The sequence below is a fragment of the Hemitrygon akajei genome, chromosome 4 (assembly GCF_048418815.1).
Source record: "Hemitrygon akajei chromosome 4, sHemAka1.3, whole genome shotgun sequence".
Taxonomy (NCBI): domain Eukaryota; kingdom Metazoa; phylum Chordata; class Chondrichthyes; order Myliobatiformes; family Dasyatidae; genus Hemitrygon; species Hemitrygon akajei.
The window spans coordinates 194,153,360-194,174,912 of NC_133127.1; the positions used below are offsets into that span (position 1 = coordinate 194,153,360).

The 21,553-nt window shown below is 41.9% G+C and overlaps 1 protein-coding gene across 7 annotated transcripts in view; it reads right to left on the bottom strand.

Moving 5' to 3' along the window:
* Nucleotides 1-21,553, bottom strand: part of rsf1a (remodeling and spacing factor 1a) — a 124,785-nt gene that overhangs the window by 28,621 nt on the left and 74,611 nt on the right. For all 7 annotated transcript variants that reach the window (XM_073044307.1, XM_073044304.1, XM_073044303.1 and 4 more), the window contains exons 8-10: nucleotides 20,225-20,329; nucleotides 17,559-17,638; nucleotides 5,753-5,807 (exon numbers count right to left, since the gene is read on the bottom strand). In XM_073044307.1, the coding sequence (XP_072900408.1) occupies nucleotides 5,753-5,807; nucleotides 17,559-17,638; nucleotides 20,225-20,329 (240 nt within the window). The remainder of the gene's footprint in view (nucleotides 1-5,752; nucleotides 5,808-17,558; nucleotides 17,639-20,224; nucleotides 20,330-21,553) is intronic.

A 21,553-nucleotide genomic window follows, 5' to 3' on the forward strand; every position in this document is an offset into this window, starting at 1 on the left:
ATACACAGGCCCTTCGACCCTAGATGTTGGGCTGACCTTATAGAGCAGAGATTCCCAAACTTTTTTATGGCATGGACCACTACTATTAACCAAGGGGACGGTGGACTCCATGTTGGGATCCCCTGTTTTAGAGTCATAGAGCACATAGCACAGAAACAGGCCTTTTTGCCCACCCAGTCTGTGCTAAACTGTTATTCTGCCTAGTCCCATTTAACCTACTCTAAAATCAATCTAACTTTCCCCTCCCACATAGCCTCAATTTTCCTTTCATCCACGTGCCTATCTAAGAGTCTCTTAAATATCCCTAATGTATCTGTCCCAGCACTACCCCTGGCAGTGTGTTCCACACATTTACATCTCTGTAGTAAATAACCTACTTTTGACATCCCTCCTGTGCTTTCCTTCACTTTAAAATTATGCTCTCTTGTATTAGCCATTTTTACCCTGAGAAAACGGCCCTGGCTGTCCACAACAAAGGTCTTGGTGGTCACTCAGGGAATCAAGATAGCTGGGAAAATTGGGTTGAGAATTTGCTGTTAGCTTTTGGAATGAGGGAGCAGTCTTGGAGATCTACCTTTGTACTTATTTACCTTCAAATTATAGATGCACCTTTGAAAATGTGACCTTTGTCCAGAGCAGACATTTATTTTCCCCGATGTACACCACAGGGATGAAAATCAGAATCAGATTTATTATCACTATCTAATATAATGTAAAAATTGTTTTGCAGCAGCAGTACAATGCAATACATTAAAAACTGCTATAAGTCACAATAAAAAATATGTACACAAAATAAATAAATCTGTGCAAAAAGAGAACAAGAAGTGAGGTGCTGACCATCAACCACCTATTTACACAAAAGATTCTGCAGACGAAACCAGAGAAACACATTCTCAGCAACCTCCCCCCACCCCTCCAACTCTATACCTCACTCCCAAATGCCAGGGTCAGGGGCGTCTTGGATCAGGTCCACAGCTTTCTAAAAGGGGAAGGTGAACAGGCAGAAAACATGGTACATATTGATACCAATGATATAGGTAGGAAATAGGAGGAGGTTCTGAAAACAGATTATTAGGTAGAAAACTGAAAAGCAGGACTTCCAGGGTAGCAGTCTCTAGACTGCTGCCTGTGTGACATGCCAGTAAGGGTAAAAATAGGATGATTTGGTAAATGAATGCATGACTGAGAAGTTGGAGCAAGGAGCAGAGTTTCAGGTTTCTGGATAACTGTAATCTCTTTGGGGGAAGTATTGACCTATATAAAAAGGACAAATTACCCCTGAACCCAATGGGGACAAATATCCTTGTGACATGTTTGCTAGAGCTAGTGGGAGGATTTAAACTAATATGGGATGGGATGGGAACCAGAATGATAGGGCTAAGGATGAGACAGTTGGTATAAAAGTAGATGCAGTGTGTAATGTGACTGCAAGGAAGGGCAGGCAGATGAAAAAGTAAGTTTGCAGTAAGTGGGATGTGTTGAAGTGTAACATTGGGGCAAAATCAAAAAGGGTGATGAATACAGGACTGAATGTGTTATATTTCAATGTACACAGTATATGGAATAAGGTAGCTGATCTTGCAGCACAAACAGAAATTGGCAGGTATGTTGTTGTGAGCATCACACTGAGTCGAGGCTGAAAGATCACAGTTGGGAGCTAAACATCCAAGGATACACATTGCATCAAAAGGACAGGCAGGTAAATGGAGTGTGTGGGGTGGCTCTTTTGATAAAAAATTAAATCAAATCCTTAAAAAGAGGCAGAATAGGATTAGAAGATGTAAAATCCTGATGAGCAGCGTTAAGAAACTACAAGGGTAAAAAGGCCTTGATGGGAGTTATATCCAGGCCTCTGAACAGTAGTCAGGATGTGGGATACAAATTGCAATGAGAAATAGAAAAGGCATGTAAAAAGGGCAATGTTACAATAGTGATGAAGGATTTCAATATGCAGGTAGATATCAGGCTGGTGCTGGATCCCAAGAGAGGGAATTTAAAGGATACCTACAAGATGACTTTTTAGAGCACTTGTGGTTGAGTTCATTTGGGGAAAGTCAATTCTGGATGCACTGATGAAGCAGGGAATCTGCAGAAGGGCTTAAGACAGATTAAAGGAATAGGCACAGAAGTGTTAGATGAAATATAGTGCAGAGAAGTACATGGTCATGCACTTTGGCAGAAGTAATAAAGATGTACGTTATTTTCTAAATGGGGAGAACATTCAAAAATAAAAGGTGCAAAGGGACATGGGGATCCTTGTGCAAGATTCCTTAAAGATTAACTTGCAGTGATAAGGAAGGCAAATGCAAATGCAACGTTAGCATTCATTACAAGGGGACTAGAATATAAGAGCAAGGATGCGATGCTAAGACTTTAAAAGGCACTGGTCAGACCGCACTTGAAGAATTCTGAGCAGTTTTGGGCCCCCATCTGAGAAAAGATGTGCTGGCACTGGAGAAGGTCCAGAGGAGGTTCATGAGAGTGATTCCAAGAATGAAAGGGTTAATATATGAGGAGCATTTGATAGCTCTGGGCCTGTACCAGATGGAATTTAGAAAAATGAGGGGGCATCTCTTTGAAACTTAATGAATATTGAAAGGTCTGGATTGAGTGGATATGGAGAGGATGTTTCCTAGAGTGGGTGAGACTAGGACCAGATGGCACTGCGTCAGACTAGAGGAACATTAATTTAGAACAGAGATGAAGAGAATTCCTAGCCACAGATGGCTGTGGAGGCCAAGTTATTGAGTATATTTAAAGTGGAGGTTCATAGGTTCTCAATTAGTCAGGGCTTCTAAGGTTATGGGAAGAACGCAGGAGAATGGGATAGAGATAGGTGATAAATCAGCCATGAAGGAATGGCAGAGCAGACTTGATGGGCTAAATGGCCTAATTCTGCTCCTATGTCTTATGGGCTTATTTACAACAACCACTTAATTTCCCAACCTGTGTGAGGGAACTGGATCACCAAGGGACCCACACTTTCAGAGTGAAAACATGCAGACTCCACACAGACAGGACCAGAAGTCAGAGTTGAACATGGGTCTTTGGTACAGTAAGAGAGTGGTTCCAAGAGCTGTTTTAGTGTGGAGATTCTTTTAATTTAAAAGTATCTGCTTCTCTGGGAACTGCTAGTCTTTTTTATAGAATAGCACTACACCTTTCACCTAACCATTTGGAACAAGGGGAGAGAAATATACCAGTCAGCCTCAAGAAGAGCGCCTTATCTCTGCATGCAGGGTAGGTCAGAATCCCACTAATCCCCCCTCTCTTTCAGATAATATCTCACTATTTGTCCACCTTCAGCAGATTTTAAATATTTTCAATTCCAATTTTCAGACAAAAAGATTTTAAATTGTGAAATTTCAGATTTGGGAGTATTGTGTGCAGTTCTGGTTACATTACAGGAAAGACCAGAAGTTTTGGAGAGGGTGAAGAAGTAGTCTCCAGGTTAGATAATCTTGCAATGCCAGAGACTGAAGGCAGACATGAGAGTGTTGTTGAACTGCATGGTATCATAGCAGCTAATGCAGTGCTTTACAGCATCCAGCTGTAAGATCAGGTTTGATTACTGCCGCTGTCTATAAGGAGTTTGTATACTTCCCCTGTGACTCCATGGGTTTCCTCCAGGTGCTCCAGTTTCCTCCCACATTAAAGACATACAGTTTGAGTTAGTAGGTTGTAGGCATGCTTTGTTGGCACCAGAAGTGTGGTGACACTTGCAGGTTGCTTAGCGCAATCTTTGATCTTATGCAAAACAATGCATTTCACTGTATATTTTGATGTACATGTGACAAATAAAGTTAACCTCTTTGGGCGCCATAGTAGCGTAGCAGTTCGCACAACAGCTTACGCTGTCAGAATTCGGAGTTCAATTATGACACCATCTTTAAGAAGACTAAATCTTCCCCGTGAAAAGCAGGTTTTCTCTTAGTGCTCTGGTTTCCACCCACAGTCTAAAGACATACTGGATTGGTTGAGTGGTCATTGTAAATTGTCCGATGATTAGATTAAGAGATTAGATAGGGATTGTTGGAGGTTGCTGGAATTGTGGGGCTCAAAGGACCGGAAGGGCCTACTCCACACTGTATCTCTAAATAAAAGGAATAAATCTAACAGAGATTTATAAAATTATGAGAGCTAATAGATGGTATTTGACATTCTTCCCGATACAAATGTGAAATACTAGTGGGCAGAGTATAGAACTGTCAAATACTAGAAGGCACGGGATAGAAATGTCAAATACTCGAGGCCACGGGATAGAAATGTCAAATACTAGAAGGCACGGGATAGAAATATCAAATACTTGAGAACACAAGATAGAAGTATCAAATACTAGAGGGCACAGGATAGAAATGTCAAATACTCGAGGCCACGGGATAGAAATGTCAAATACTAGAAGGCACGGGATAGAAATGTCAAATACTCGAGGCCACGGGATAGAAATGTCAAATACTCGAGGCCACGGGATAGAAATGTCAAATACTAGAAGGCACGGGATAGAAATGTCAAATACTCGAGGCCACGGGATAGAAATGTCAAATACTAGAAGGCACGGGATAGAAATGTCAAATACTCGAGGACACAAGATAGAAGTATCAAATACTAGAGGGCATAGGATAGAAATGTCAAATACTCAAGGGCACAGGATAGAAATGTCAAATACTCGAGAACACGGGGTAGAAATGTCAAATACTCGAGGATACAAGATAGAAGTATCAAATACTAGAGGGCACAGGATAGAAATGTCAAATACTCGAGGACACGAGATAGAAATATCAAATACTAGAGGGCACAGGATAGAAATGTCAAATACTCAAGGGCACAGGATAGAAATATCAAATACTCGAGAACACGGGGTAGAAATGTCAAATACTCGAGGACACGATAAAAATATCAAATACTAGAGGGCACAGGATAGAAATGTCAAATACTCAAGGGCACAGGATAGAAATATCAAATACTCGAGAACACGGGGTAGAAATTTCAAATACTCGAGAACACCAGGTAGAAATGTCAAATACTCGAGAACATGGAATAGAAATGCCAAATACTCAAGGACATGGGATAGAAATGTCAAATACTCAAGAACATAGAATAGAAATGCCAAATACTCGAGAACATAGAATAGAAATGCCAAATACTCGAGGACATGGAATAGAAATGCCAAATACTCAAGGACATGGAATAGAAATGTCAAATACTCGAGGACATGGAATAGAAATGCCAAATACTCGAGGACATGGAATAGAAATGCCAAATACTCGAGGACATGGAATAGAAATGCCAAATACTCGAGGACATGGAATAGAAATGTCAAATACTCGAGGACATGGAATAGAAATGTCAAATACTAGAGGACATGGGGCAGAAATGTCAAATACTTGAGGACACGCCTTTAAAGTTAGAGGGAGGAATTTTAAAGAAGATGTATAGGCTATTAAGGGTGGTGGCATTGGAATCAGATGTGACAGTGAAGTTTGAGAGAGTTTAGACAGACACATGAACATGCAGGGAATGGAGGGGTATCGCTCACGTGCAGGCAGATAGGATTAGTTCAATCTGGCATCATGGTCAGCACAGACATCGTAGGCAGAAGGGTCTGTTCCTGTGCTACGTTCTTTGATTCTGAAAGCAAATGTGATAAACACACAAGCCTTTTCCTAAATCCAAAGTCTTACTTTCATTTTGAAAATAACCCCAGGTGTTAGCCTTTAATGTTCACACCTTCACATAATAAAAATGCACTTACTTTTGGGGTGATGATGTTTTCAACGTTTATTCCCACAAACGCCAACCTCTCTTTCCTGGAAGGTAAAGTGTCTCAATATTACCATTCTTTTCAATTAGAAACTTGTTCAAATCAATTAAGACAATGAATTACTAAAGACACTACCAAGCTTAGAAGAACTTAAAAGGATGGCATACTTAGCATCCGTAAAGGTCTACAGTTCCACTGCAGTAACTGCCAAGATTTTATTCTGAAGGCTCAGCGTTACTTGCTCGCTTAGTGGCTCAAAATGATGGAGGAACTCAGCAAGTCAGACAGCATTTAAGAAAATTAATAGTTGATGTTTTGGGCCGAGTCTCAGTCCTGACGAAAGATCTTGGCCTGATTAAATGAAATTCCTGACTACCCTCCATCGGACAATATTGCCCATCTCCAGAGGCTGTCAGCCGCACTGAACCTGGCATAAGAATGCTATTGCAACAAGGGGTTCTGCGGCTAACTCAGAGCCCTTGCAATATGCCAATCTTACCCATCCCCAAGCCAGGGAGACTGGAGTGGCAGTTTGTTCAGGATTTGTGGACTGTAAATCAGATAGTGCAGCCCATTTCATCCGTGCTTCCAGACTCGAATGTGATACTGGCCTCCATCCATTCAGATTCCTGTTGGCATAAGATGATTGATTTGTGCTTTACCTGTTTCTCAATACCACTGCATGAGGACAGTCAGCATCTGTTTGCTTTTACATATAATGGACACCAATATACATGGTCAAGATTACTGCAGGGCTATACAGAAAGCCTGGCTGTCTATGCAGCCGCTGTACGGGATGATCTAGCATATTTACTACTACTTGGAGGCAGCATAATTTTATAATATGCAGACAATTTATTGTTGACCTCACAGACACTCACTGATTGTAGAGAAGACTCTGTGACATTGTTGAATAATTTGGCTGTCAAAGGACATAGAGCCTCCCTGTCAGAATTACAACTCTGCCAGCCTACAGTAACCTATCTGGAGTATGTACTGCACAAAGGAATCCACTGATTAGGGCTGGAGCGTGTGACTGCCATTGTGCAGGTTCCAAAACCTGTTACTAAGAAACAGATGATGACTTTCCTAGAAATGACGAATTACTGCAGACATTGGGTACCTAAATACTGAACCTATGACACTGCCCTATGAGTCGCAGTAACCCAGGATGCATCTGATACAATACAAAGGACTGAGGATATGGAGCAGGCTTATGAGGTCCCCGTTTTGGGATTGCCTGACTACAACAAGCTGTTCCAGCTGTATGTGAATGAAAAGGAGGGTTTCACAAGTACAGTGTTAACCCTAGAACATGGTGGCTTATGAAGACCAGTGGAGTATTATTCAACCCTTTGCTCCAGTGGTTAGAGGAATGCCAGGATGTTTAAGGGCAGTGGCAGTGACATCAGTATTGGTCGAAAAGGCTGCACAGTTAATATTACTTCATGCCTGCACCTGTACTGACACCTCAGGCTGTAATGCTGCTCCTCAACTCAGCTGATACGTAACATTTCACCACCGTTTGCTGTACGGGATACGAGCTTATGTTACTTAGCAAGTCAAGTTTAACTTCTAGGCTACTTCCACACTAGACGTAGATATGTGAAAAGAAGAAGATTGGTCTAGACAAATGTAGGTCCCTTACAGTCAGAAACAGGTGAATTGATCATAGGGAACAAGGACATGGCAGACCAATTGAATAACTACTTTGGTTCTGTCTTCGCTAAAGAGGACATAAATAATCTTCCAGAAATAGTAGGGGACCGAGGGACTAGTGAGATGGAGGAACTGAGGGAAATACATGTTAGTAGGGAAGTGGTGTTAGGTAAATTGAAGGGATTAAAGGCAGATAAATCCCCAGGGCCAGATGGCCTGCATCCCAGAGTGCTTAAGGAAGTAGCCCAAGAAATAGTGGATGCATTAGTGATAATTTTTCAAAACTCTTTAGATTCTGGATTAGTTCCTGAGGATTGGAGGGTGGCTAATGTAACCCCACTTTTTAAAAAATGCAGAGAAAAACCGGGGAATTATAGACCAGTTAGTGACATCGGTGGTGGGGAAAATGCTAGAGTCGGTTATCAAAGATGTGATAACAGCACATTTGGAAAGAGGTGAAATCATTGGACAAAGTCAGCATGGATCTGTGAAAGGAAAATCATTTCTGACGAATCTTCTAGAATTTTTGAAGATGTAACTAGTAGAGTGGATAGGGGAGAGCCAGTGGATGTGGTATATTTAGATTTTCAAAAGGCTTTTGACAAGGTCCCACACAGGAGATTAGTGTGCAAACTTAAAGCACACGGTATTGGGGGTATGGTATTGATGTGGATAGAGAATTGGTTGGCAGACAGGAAGCAAAAAGTGGGAGTAAACGGGACCTTTTCAGAATGGCAGGCAGTGACTAGTGGGGTACCACAAGGCTCAGTGCTGGGACCCCAGTTGTTTACAATATATATTAATGATTTAGACGAGGGAATTAAATGCAGCATCTCCAAGTTTGCGGATGACACGAAGTTGGGCGGCGGTGTTAGCTGTGCGCAGGATGCTAAGAGGATGCAGGGTGACTTGGATAGGTTAGGTGAGTGGGAAAATTCATGGCAGATGCAATTTAAATGTGAGGTTATGCACTTTGGTTGCAAGAACTGGAAAACAGATTATTATCTGAACGGCGGCCGATTAGGAAAAGGGGAGGTGCAACGAGACCTGGGTGTCATTGTACACCAGTCATTGAAGGTGGGCATGCAGGTACAGCAGGCGGTGAAAAAGGCAAATGGTATGTTGGCATTCATAGCAAAAGGATTTGAGTACAGGAGCAGGGAGGTTCTACTGCAGTTGTACAAGGCCTTAGTGAGACCACACCTAGAGTATTGTGTGCAGTTTTGGTCCCCTAATCTGAGGAAAGACATTCTTGCCATAGAGGGAGTACAAAGAAGGTTCACCAGATTGATTCCTGGGATGGCAGGACTTTCATATGAAGAAAGACTGGATCGACTAGGCTTATACTCAATGGAATTTAGAAGATTGAGGGGGGATCTTATTGAAACGTATAAAATTCTAAAAGGATTGGACAGGTTAGATGCAGGAAGATTGTTTCCGATGCTGGGGAAGTCCAGAATGAGGGGTCACAGTTTAAGGATAAAGAGGAAGCCTTTTAGGACCGAGATGAGGAAAAACTTCTTCACACAAACAGTGGTGAATCTGTGGAATTCTCTGCCACAGGAAACAGTTGAGGCCGTTTCATTGGCTATATTTAAGAGGAAGTTAGATATGGCCCTTGTGGCTAAAGGGATCGGCGGTATGGAGAGAAAGCAGGTACAGGGTTCTGAGCTGGATGATCAGCCATGATCATACTGAATGGCGGTGCAGGCTCCAAGGGCCGAATGGCCTACTCCTGCACCTATTTTCTGTTTCTATGTTTCTAGACCGGATAATTTTGAAAATACCGGTTTCGCGTGAAAACAATAGGCGTCCACACTAGGTGTTTTAAAAAATATCTCTGTCCACATTAAAACGGATATTTCGGTGAACCTCCTCCTACTGCGCATTCGCAGGACACATCTACCGAAAACAAACGACATGTTTGGTGTCGAATCTTGCCGTGAAAGACTTGCTGCACATTTGTTCAGTTACAGACTAGAAAAACTTAAATGACAGACAGCTGTTGGCTCTCATGCAGGAGGACTTAAAACTAAAAAAAAAATACTGGAGCATATGGAGGCAACCAACAGGGAGTTCACGGACAGTATGACCCGGCTGACGACGAACATTGAAAAACTGACGAACTCTGTTGCATTAATAAAGCCCCTTGTTAAATGTATAAAACATGTCTGCATCAGTATATCTTGTATTTCCATACAATGTTACATTAGGCTGTTACACACACATCTACTGTCAGAGAAGTACTTGCATAAATAGGTAAACTACTTTCATAACAGCAAGGACAGAAAACAGGGCAAAGTGAGTATACTTATTTATTCAGTAAGTTATGGGTCAAAGTATTTGGTGAGTACATTTCTAACTCTTCTGGCTTCAGTCTCGTTGCCGTCTATTCTGAAATTGTTGGGTTGCGTTCAAGAAAACAATGAAACGGCACGCTGCCGTCACCATCTGTTCCGGCACGTCATGACAGCATTTTTAGATTTCTCCGGTTACCCCGTCCACACAGCTCCGGCCAATCTGTTTTCAAAATTACACACTCTGGAGAGCGTTTCTGAAAATCTCAGTTTTCGGGGTTTGAAAATGTCGTTTTAGTGTGGACAGAGGGTAAAAACGAAGAGAAAAAGCTTTGGTTATGGATTTATCCAGTGTAGTGAGGACGTAGCCCTAGAAGAGCACTCGCACTCAACCGGCTGTGCTGGTCCCAATGACAGAGTCCTCAGAGCCCCATAACCGTGTAAAAGTAGTAGAGCCTGTTACATCACCACAACCCGACACTGTATCCCTTGATAACCCAAATTTAAGTCATTATGGATGGTTCCTCTTGCAAGCCTAATGCCCACACCATACTGGCAGCCTATGCGATAGTAACTCCCTTTGATACTCTAGAGGTAGGAACCTTTACTCAAGGTACATCTTCTCAGGCAGCTGAGCTTTTTGCTCTAACATGAGCCTGCATTTGAACCAAAGGTTACACAGTGAACATCTTTACAGACTCTTGGTATGTCTTTGGGACAGTACATGATTTTGGGTCACTTTGGCAACGTCAGGGGTTCATTATGTCCACGTAAACCTATCCAGCATGCGCATCTCATTAAAAATCCACTTCAAGCAGCTCAGTTGCCAAAACAAATTGCTATTATTAAGTGTGAAGCTCACAATAATACCTTAGATCCCATAGCCAAAGGAAATGCTGCTGATGATGTGGCTGCTAGAAAAGCTGCTAGTGAAGGAAAAGCTAAGCTAGTACGTATGCAGGTACAATGTATCCCTGTAACCATGCCCCAAATCTGAAAGATTTAATTTTCACCTAAGACAGGACCCTGGAAAAGGAGAAGGGAGTATGGAAGAAAAAGTAGTGTTTCAGGGACTCTGATGGGGGTAATCGCCTTGCGCGTCCAGGAATCTCCTACAAGACTTTGTTTGACTAGTACATGGAAAAGGACATCAAATACAACAACAATGGTTTGTACCAGGATTAACAGTAATTGCAGGACAGGTCGTGTGAAGCTATGAAATTTGCCAGAAAAACAATCTGTGGAGGCACCGTTTGCCAAAATACAAATAGACTTTGTGCACATGCCTGCCAGTGGGGGTTATAAATTCCTATTAGTAATAGTGGACATGTTCTCCAAATGGGTGGAAGGGTTTTCCACTAGAAAAGATGATACCCAAACTGTGGGTAAGACATTAATGAAGGAAATTATTCCCAGATTTGGAGTTCCATACTTTTAACAGTGATAGAGGGACACATTTTACAGGTAAATTAATTAAGGAATTGGGGTCAGACGTTAGGATTTACTTGGGAATATCACCTTCCATATCAGCCCCATTCCTCAATACTAGCAGAAAGAATGAATGATTAAAAGATACATTGGCTAAGGTAGTCAGGAAACTAGACTGAAATGGCTAGAGGCTCTTCCCATAACATTATACCCTCTAAGAAATCAGGTGAGCCAGACAACTAAACTGACTCCCTTCGAGGTGTTGATAAGAAGGCCAATGCTGGCAGGGTCTCCTGAAGAAGGGAAGATGGAAAGCTGAATTATGAAGAAATTACTTTTGTTGTGTGGACAAATGGGGTTTATTAAGCTGGGGAGAACCTATAATACTTACTTGGGCTTAGCTCATGAATATGCCACACGGACTAATATAATTAGCTGTGGGGTGCGCATGGGGATTCCAATGCATGGAGCAAGAGGTTTTCCCCTTATGGCCAGTTCCTTTCAATGAGAAAGAGCGAGAATGCTTCAATAAAATAACCAGTTGTAAAATCTGTTACTAGCCAGACAAAGGGAAGAAATAGATAATCAATGGAAGAACAAGGCTACATGGATGTCAACTGGATTGGTATTCTTTAAGGGAAATTGCTTTGAAGGATGGTATAAGGCTAACTATAATTTAACAAATGAAATTGTGCCTAGATTGCATGTAGCTACTCAAACAGATGAAAAGTACTGGTGTCAGGAAAACAAGACAGGTCAGTTAATGGGAAGGAGAAAATGCAGGGAAAAGACTGATTTATGGCGGGGTAACCACAACACCCCTGAAAGGTCCCCGCAATTATTAAATAGCACATACTGGATATGTAGGGATCAAGCTTTCCCCTGGTTACCTCTTAAATGGATCAGATGTTGTTACCCCAGATTTGTAGTACTGGCGGGACGTCACTCTTATGAACTGATACTCTCTTGCCCACCCGGAAGAAAGAAGGCGATTATGGATACAGTAAGGCTCTAGATGATTAAGTTTCCTATGTATGGGACAGGCAGAGTAGCTCAAGAATTGACACAGATGGCTTAAGCCCTCGAAAAGTTAGCTAATGTACTGCCTTAGCTCCGGTGGGTACACAATTGCAAATAAATGAATAACCGCTGAAATAGTAGCTACCAGAATTGTGGCTTTGCGGATTCGTATGGCCCTAATATTTTGTGTTAATCGAGAGAGGAGGCACTTGTGTCATCATAGGACAGGAGTGCTGTACCTATATACCAGATGAATTTGAGTATATAACTAATCTGGCAGGCCACATTAAGGAGAAAATGGAAAAGATAAAGAAACTAGGAGAGGAATTTCATTATTATTATTCCTTAGGGTCTTGGTAGTCACTAGGGAATATTTTTGGAGGCTGTTGGGGACCCAGCGTACACTATAGGCTGATATTGGTGTTAACTGTACTGGTTATCCAATGTATTTGCACCTTGATGCCAAGCCCCCGACCCAAACCTGTAGGGGATGTTTCCTGAAATGAAACCAGAATCAGTTGAGAAGATGTTTGCTTAAGCATGCAGCCTCTGCCCCCAGATTATGAAGCCTGTATTCGGAAGATGAGGAGATATAGGGATGAACTACCGATCAAAAAGGAGGGGACTGTGCAGGAAAGGGGTTAAGCTTGAGGTCTGGGGGTTAGCATAATCATGGGGAGAATGTGATTTTTAAAAAATGGGTCTAACTTCCTTGTGCTAACTAACAATAAATCATGTCTTCAATGAGAAACCAATTGTATACATGCAAATGTTGCGTAAATTGCAGAAACAATATCTGGATCTAGTGTGATTAGACTTACTGTATAAATTTGAATTGTAACCTTGTGTTGGTGAGGCATTGTGTGGAAGGGCTCCCCGTGAATTCACAAATAAAGGTGGTAACTAGCTTTGAGGTCTTTGCCTACTTTGCTTTTTGATCAGTTCTAAATTCTCTTAACAGGTATGCAAGACAAGATTTTCACTATATCTTGGTACATGTGACAGTAATAAAACAATTCTCCAATTATAATTGTGCACTGTTACTGCTTATAAAAGTATGCAACTTAACTTCCCTGCGCTATCTGTTTGAAAATGTGACCCTAACAGTTCCACTTCTCCTGGTTATCCCCAGAGTCCTACAAAACTTTTGAAGTGGAAAATAATATTGGATATTCTCCATAAATGCCAGAGTCTGCAGATGTTGGAAATCCAGAGCAACACACAAAATGCTGGAAGAACTGAGGAGGTCAGGCAGCATCTATGGAAATAAATAAACAGTCAAATGTTTTGGGCCAAGATCCTCATCAAGACTGGAAAGGAAGGGGGCTGAAGCCAGAATAAGAAGGTGGGGGTAAGAAAGGAGTTCAAGTTGGCAGGTGATAGGTGAAACACACCTACTTCAGGCTATTATAATGGCAGGAGATTAAAAATCCTACTCATAAGCACAATAGCACAGATCTTCCACCCTGAGCTAGGACTTTCCCATATATCACCATTGACCTTCCAATTTCAGTGCTGGCTTATATAATAAGCATGATCTTCTGCAGATATTCCAGATCACCTTCTGGGAAACCTGAACCAAGTTAAACCTAGTGCAAACAAGGCGGGGGGGGGGGGGGGGGGTCCCTATTTCAATGAATTGAGGACATAGGCTCCAGGAGAAGCTAATTAGTTGTGCTTCTTGTATTTGTTAGGTTTTGGTTTTCAATGTAGAGTGCGATACTTTAAGGTTGGAAGAGAATATATTTTTAAACATTACTTTTACGGTAAATCATTGTGATTAGTGAGGGAGAGACTTCCTGTGAATAATAAACCAATGAGATGGAAAACTAGCAAACACTAGCTCCAGCTACAAATGCACCCATGCTCTTGACCCACCTTTGGCCCTGACCCTAGCTCCAGGTGCACATTGATTAAGAATAGTTCATTACTTGCCAGCCCTAGACATTCAATACAACCCAACTCATAGCAAACAGTATTCTCCGGACATCACAGGAGAGCAGCGGTGGAAGATCGTGGTGTATTTACCAACATTCCCAAATATACACGGCAATCATGCAGATTTCAGTGATGGTAAGTCCTTTGATAGAAGGGACAGTGAACATGATCCAAATGTTTGTGAATAACTGTGACCTAGAGTGCAGCAGAAAAGAGGGATCTGAGAATTCAGATTCGTAATACCTTGAAAGTGGCGGCTCGGGTAGGGGCATGAGGACAGATTTTAGCACATTGGCCTTCACAAATCAAAGTACTCAGTACAGGAGTTGGGATGTAATGTTCAAGTTGTATAAGACATTGGTGGGGGCAAATTTAGAGTACTGTATGCAGTTCTGATCACCCACCTACAGGAAAGGTATCAATAATATTGGAAAAAGTACAGAAAAAATTACAAGGATGTTGTCAGGATTTGAAGACCTGAGTTATAGGAAAAGATTGAATAGATTAGAACTTTAATCAATGTAGCATAGGAGAAAGGGAGGAGATTCGACAGAGGTATACAAAATTAAGAAGGGGTACAGATAGGGTAAATTCAAGCAAGCTTTTCCCACTGAGGTTGGGTTAGACAAGAACTAGAGGTCATGGATTAAGGGTGAAAGGTGAAATATTTAAGGAGTTCCTGAGAGGGATCTCCTTCATTCAGAGGGTGGTGAGAGTGTGGAATGAGCTGCCAGCGTAAGTGATGTATGTGGGCTCGACTGCAACACTTAAGAGAAGTCTGGATATTTGATGGATGGGAGGGGTATGGAGGACTATGGTGCAGATTGATGGGACAAGGCAGAATAAGAGTTCAGCATGGACAAGATAGGCTGAAGGGCCTGTTTCTGTGCTGCTCCACAAATAACGATCCAACAGCTTCTGGGTTTGGGGCCTTTGGGGAGAGGGTCTTCATCACCCGTTAAAGGCTTTCTGAGAATACAACTGGCTCTGTGCTCATATAGTCTCTACAGTGAGCCATATAGGCAGCAGCCTGCCAGGAAGCGATTGTGACAGGGGTTACACTTGAGCAAATCAGGTGGTACAGACAACTGCAACTGAACAGTTGCTCATTAATCTTTGGCAGGAAGGAAGAACAGGGGCGACAGGAAACTTGCAAGTAGGGTGAGACCACGTTGGCAACAGACAACAGATAATTCAGATGCAACCCATACAGGTTTCTCCCACTATCCGAAGGTAGAGCGTTCCTATGAAACTGTTTGTAAACCGAAATGTCGTAAAGCAAAGAAGCAATTACCATTAATTTACATGGGAAAAATGTTTGAGCGTTCCCAGACCCAAAAACTAACCTACCAAATCATACCAAATAACACATAAAACCTAAAATAACACTAACATATAGTAAAAGCAGGAATCTTTGCCACACCAAAGATTATTACTTAAAGTAAAAAATCATGGGATTGGGGATAATATTCTGGCATGGGTGGAGGATTGGCTTTCTAACAGAAAACAGAGAGTTGGGATAAATGGTTTATTCTCAGACTGGCAGTTGGTGACTAGTGGTGTTCCGCAGGGGTCGGTGTTGGGACCCCAACTCTTTACAATCTATATTAATGATTTGGAGAAAGGGACTAAGTGCAACGTATTGAAGTTTGCTGATGACACAAAGATGGGAGGGAGTGTAATGAGTGCGGAGGACATTGAAACGCTGCAGGGGGACATAGATAGGCTGAGTGATTGGGCAGACATTTGGCAGATGAAATATAATATTGACAAGTGTGAGGTCTTGCACTTTGGCAGGAAAAATAATAGAGCAAGTTATTATCTAAATGGAGAGAAACTGGAAAGTGCTTCTGTGCAAAGGGATCTGGGGGTCCTGGTGCAGGAAACACAAAAAGTTAGTATGCAAGTGCAGCAGGTGGTCAAGAAGGCCAATGGAATGCTGGCTTTTATTGCTAGGGGGATGGAGTATAAGAACAGGGAGGTCTTATTGCAGTTGTACTGGGTATTGGTGAGACCACACCTGGAGTACTGCGTGCAGTTCTGGTGTCCATATTTAAGAAAGGACATACTGGCTCTCGAGGCAGTGTAGAGAAGGTTCACTAGGTTAATTCTAGGGATGGGTGGGTTGATGTATGATGAGAGGTTGAGTAGATTGGGACTCTACTCATTGGAGTTCCGAAGAATGAGAGGCAATCTTATTGGAACATATAAGATTGTGAAGGGGCTTGATCGGGTGGATGCGGGGAGAATGTTCCCAATGATGGGTGAAACTAGGACTATGGGGCATAATCTTAAAATAAGGGGATGCCGTTCCAGGACTGAGATGCGGAGAAATTTCTTCACTCTGAGGGTAGTGGGGCTGTGGAATTTACTGCCCCAGAGAGCTGTGGAAGCTACTACACTCAATAAATTCAAAACAGAGATAGACATTTTCCTGGATAAAAATGGCATTAGGGGATACGGTGAGCGAGCAGGTAAGTGGACATGAGGCTAGGTTTAGATCAGCCATGTGATCTCCTGGACCAGTTTTCGATAGCCTGGATGGGTCGGAGAGGAATTTTCCAGATTTTTTCTCCTCAATTGGCAACTCAGTTTTTTCCCCCCGGGTGATCACATGGGTTTGGGCGGAATGAATAATAAAATAAAATGGGCGGCATGGTGCCCTGTTGGTTGGCACTGTTGCCTTGTGGGATTCGGTGAAAACTAGAGTTAAGATGGGATCAGCCATGATCTTGTTGAATGGCGGAGCAGGCTTGAGGGGCCGATTGGCCTACTCCTGCTCCTATCTCTTATGTTCTTATGAATGATATGATAAGTATACACCCTATATAAAGTAGAAATATTGTATGTACGGTGGAGTTTCACTTATCAAAATCAGGAAGACAGCTAGCCAAAGTCGATTTGGAGTAAAAAAATTGGCACGTACATGCATACGTACACACGTACATGCATGCGCAAACAACTGCCTGCACAAGGTTTCACGGTCATTGTAGTCTTTCTTGGGGTAGACACACATATAAAGCGGGCGTCATTTTTTTGTAAAAGCGAAAATCCTCTTTAGTTAGCGAAAACAGGTACTAATGTAGGTCTTTCGTAACAGCGAGTTGTCGTAAAGCGAACGTTCGAAAAACAGGGGACACCTGTAAAGTATGATCCAAATAGCAAAGAGCCATGGCAGTTTCAATAAAATGGCAAAGGATTGAACAAAATGAGGCAAGAATGAGAAGAAGCAACACAAAATGAGATTCAAAATACTGCACGACTGTGCACCCAGTAGATTGTATTTACTGTGCACCCAATAGACTGCATTTACTGTGCACCCAATAGATACATTACAGTAAAACCAAAATATTATTGTAGACCTTATTTTGACTTTAATCATGAGAAAAATCAATGTTACAAATTAAATTTATGTCACACAAGCGGCCTCTAGAGGCCAGATTTTCTTACATTACCTTCTTTCAGCTCTTTCCCTCTTTTTAATCATCACATCGATATTCTGCAACTGTTCTTCTAGTTTCTCACACAGAAATTTCTGCAGGTGGAGGGAGCAGATTAAATAAAGATTAACTTTTAACTGCAATCATATATTCACTCAATAAGACACAATTGCCCATTAATATTAAGCTTGTATCAAGAGGATTGTCTTTATGAGTGGAAAGTTGTATAAACTACCCTGTGATGGCTGCCATCCGACCACATCAACATCCCAGCAAGAATTGCTCAAACATTTCTTGCATTTCTTATCCATGCTTATATCAATCTGCAGAACAGCTACTTCATTTTTATTTATTTAGAACTACAGCACAGTAATAGACCCTTCTCAACAAACCCGTGCCATCCAATTACACACTCATGTGACTAATTAACCTAGTGAATGTGGGAGGGAACTGGAGCACCCAGAAAAAACCCACATGATCACAGAGATAAAATAAAAACTCCTTACAGACTGTGGTGACAATTGAACCTGGGTCACTGGGACAATAATAGTGTTCTGCTAACCACCATGCCACAAAAATGGTAACACCCAAACAGGGACAATTTGAAACTGTGATAGAATTTCCTAACTTCTGAGATCCCTTCCTTTTCTTGACCAAATAAGACAATTACCCCATATTATAAAGCATAAAATGTCATCTTACTATGGGGAGAAAGCTTCATAACCGGAGGTGCCTCTAGAGTAGGTTGGGTGAATTTTGTCTGTTAGCTGCTTTAAGACATTTCAAAAGATTTCAGGTTCCCTCCGATTGGTGACTCAAGGTCTGTGAATTATTCAGCCAGTGAAGTGGCCTCAACAATCACTCCACCATTATAAACCTAACCAAGGCATGCTGTGAAACTGAATTTAACAAATCTGCAATAGTTATCACTTTGTGAGAAAGATGCCAGAAAAGACGTTCTTAGGAATTTGAGGATATTTGGTACATCACCTAAATTTCTGCAGTGTACAGTGGACAGCATTGTGACTGGTTGCATCATCATCTAGTATAGGAGGTTTCAACACAGAGGATTGCAAAGACTGCAGAGGGGTGTAGACAGAGCCAGCGCCATCATAGGCACAACTCTTCCCACCATCAAGGGCATCTCCAAAAGATGGTGCCTCAAGAAGACTGCATCAAGGACCCTCACCATCCAGGACATGCCCTCTTCTCATTACTATCATCAGCAGAAGAGGTACAGGAGCCTGAAGAACCAACACTCAACAATTCACAAATAGCTACTTCTCCTCCACCATCAGATTTCTGAAAAGTTTGTGAATACTACCTCATTATTTCTTTTTTTGGCATTACTTTTAGTAATTTATAATTATTTTATATCTTTGCTGACCTACTGCCGCAAAACAACAAATTTCATGTCATATCAGTGATAGTAAATCTGATTCTGATTAAAACTTCTCGTTCACTATCTCTTAGGCACTTGAAGCCTGCCAACCACACTGAGAGTGCTTGACTCTCAACACAGAAGCACAGGGAATGGCTCAAAGCCCTGGTGAGCCATTCATCCTGAACACAAGCAATTTGTTGGGGTACCTAGGGAACAAGCAATAGATATAGCAATGGCAAAACACCTACATTCAAGGAACAAGTACAATGGGGGTGTAAGAGAATGGATAGTTCTTGAGCTATCACACATTGTTAATTTTTATTCCAGATTAAATAAGACCATAAGACATAGGAGCAGAATTAGGCTATTCTGCAACTCAAGTCTGCTCTGTTATTCCATCATGGTTGATTTATTTTCCCTCAACCTCATTCTCCTGCCTTCTCCCCATAGCCTTTGATGCCCTTACTAATCAAGATCCTACCAACCTCTGCATTAAATATAACAGATTCACCTTTCTCTGTCTAAAGAAATTCCTCACCTCTGTTCTAAAAGGACATCTTTCTATTCTGATGCTGTGCCCTCTAGTCCTAGACTCTCCCACTAATGTCCATGCTATTTCTGCCTTTCAATATTCAGTAAGTTTCAATGAGATCCCCCTGCATTCTTCTAAACTCCAGCTAGTACAGGCCCAAAGCCATCAAATGCCCTTCAAACATTAACCTTCTCATTCCTGGGATAATCCTTGTAAATTTCCTCTGGACCCTCTCCAACGCCAACGCCTTTAGTACATATGGGGTCTAAAACTGATGAGTCTCGGCCTGAAACCTTGACTGCTTATTCCATAGTTTCTGCCTGACTTGCTGAGTTCGTCAATACTCCAAATGGTCTGACCAATGCCTTATAAAGTCTAAGGATTATATGTTTGCTCTTATATTTTAGTCCTCTCTAAATGAATGCTAATATTGCATTTACCTCCTTACTACTGACGCAAATTCCAAAATAACCTTTAGGGAATCCTGCACGTGGACTCACTCCCAAGTCCCTTTGCACCTCTGATTTCTGAATTTTCTCCTTGTTTAGAAAATAGTCTATACCTTTATTCCTTCAAGCAAAGTGCATGACCATGCTCTTTCCTGCACTATATTCTATCTGCCACTTCTTTGCCCATTCTCCTAATCCATCCATGTCCTTCTGCAGACTCCCTGCTTCCTCATTACTACATCCAACTCCACCTATCTTTGCATCATCTAAAAATCTGGCCACAAAGCCATTAATTTCATCCAGTGGGGGTACTCACATGTTGGCAAGGAGGACAGAACCATTCGCCATCTGGGATCGTCATCAATGGCGGTCGTAGACATGCAGTGTGATAACCACTGTCACAAGAGTCGCACAACAAAATCTTGGGACAAAGAAAGATTTAGGCTATTAATCAGCATCAGTATGATCACTTTCGCAGGCTACTAAAATCAATTCCCAATGCCACAAAGCTTTATTTTATATGAAGGTTAACTTTATTTGTCACATGTACATTGAAACACACAGTGAAAACTGTTGTTTGCATCAAATCAAATCAGTGAGGATTGTGCTGGGGGAGCAGAGTGCCGTCATGCTTGTGCCACCAACTTAGCATGCCTATAACTTACTAGCCCCTACTAACATGTACATGTTTGGAATATGGAAGGAAACGAGTACCCAGAGGAAACCCACGCATTCACGGAGAGAATGTACAAACTCCTTAAAGACAGCAGCAGGAATCGAAACCTGATCATATAGCTGGCAGAGTAAAGCGCTGCGCTGAATACTACGCTACTGTGGTGCTTCAAGGGCAGCAAACTCATGGTAACATCATCACCTGCAGGTTCCCCTACAAGTTTCACAATCTGCATGCAAGTACAGACTAGAATTGGAATTGTTTTATGAATGTCCATGTACTGTGATACAGTGAAAAGCTTGCCTTGCAAACTGTTCACACAGATCAGATCATTACACAGTGTATCGAGATAAAATAAGAGAAAACAATAACAATGCAAAGTAGCGTGTAACAACAGAGAAACAACAATGCAACACACACAAAATACTGAAAGAACTCAGCAGGCTAAGCAGCATGCATGGAGATGAATAAATTGTCGACATTTTGGGCTGAGACCCTTCATCAGGACTGGAAAGGAAGGGAGAAGATACAGGAATAAAAAAAAGTGGGTGGAGGGGAAGAAGGATTAACTAGAAGATGATAGGTTAAGCTAGGTGGGTGGAAAGGGTAAAGGGTTGGAGGAGGAGGAATCTGATAGGAGAGAAGAGTGAACCATGCGAGAAAGGGAAGAAGGAAGGGCACAAGGGGTAAGCGATAGGCAGGTGAGGACCAGAGTGGAGAATAGAAGAGGGAAGGGGAAGGATAAATCGATATTCATGATATCAAGTTGGGGGCTACCTAGATAGAAGGTAGCTCTTGTGTTTACGAGATACAACAGTGCAGACTGACAATAAGGTGCAAGACCTTAACAAGGTAGACTATAACACTGAGGACTTTGCCCTGCTGATGGAGGCCTCCCACTCCTCCATTGTGTTTTCTTTCTCTCTAACTTCTCTGAGTAACTAGTAAAAGCTGGAGGAGGGCACATCTTAC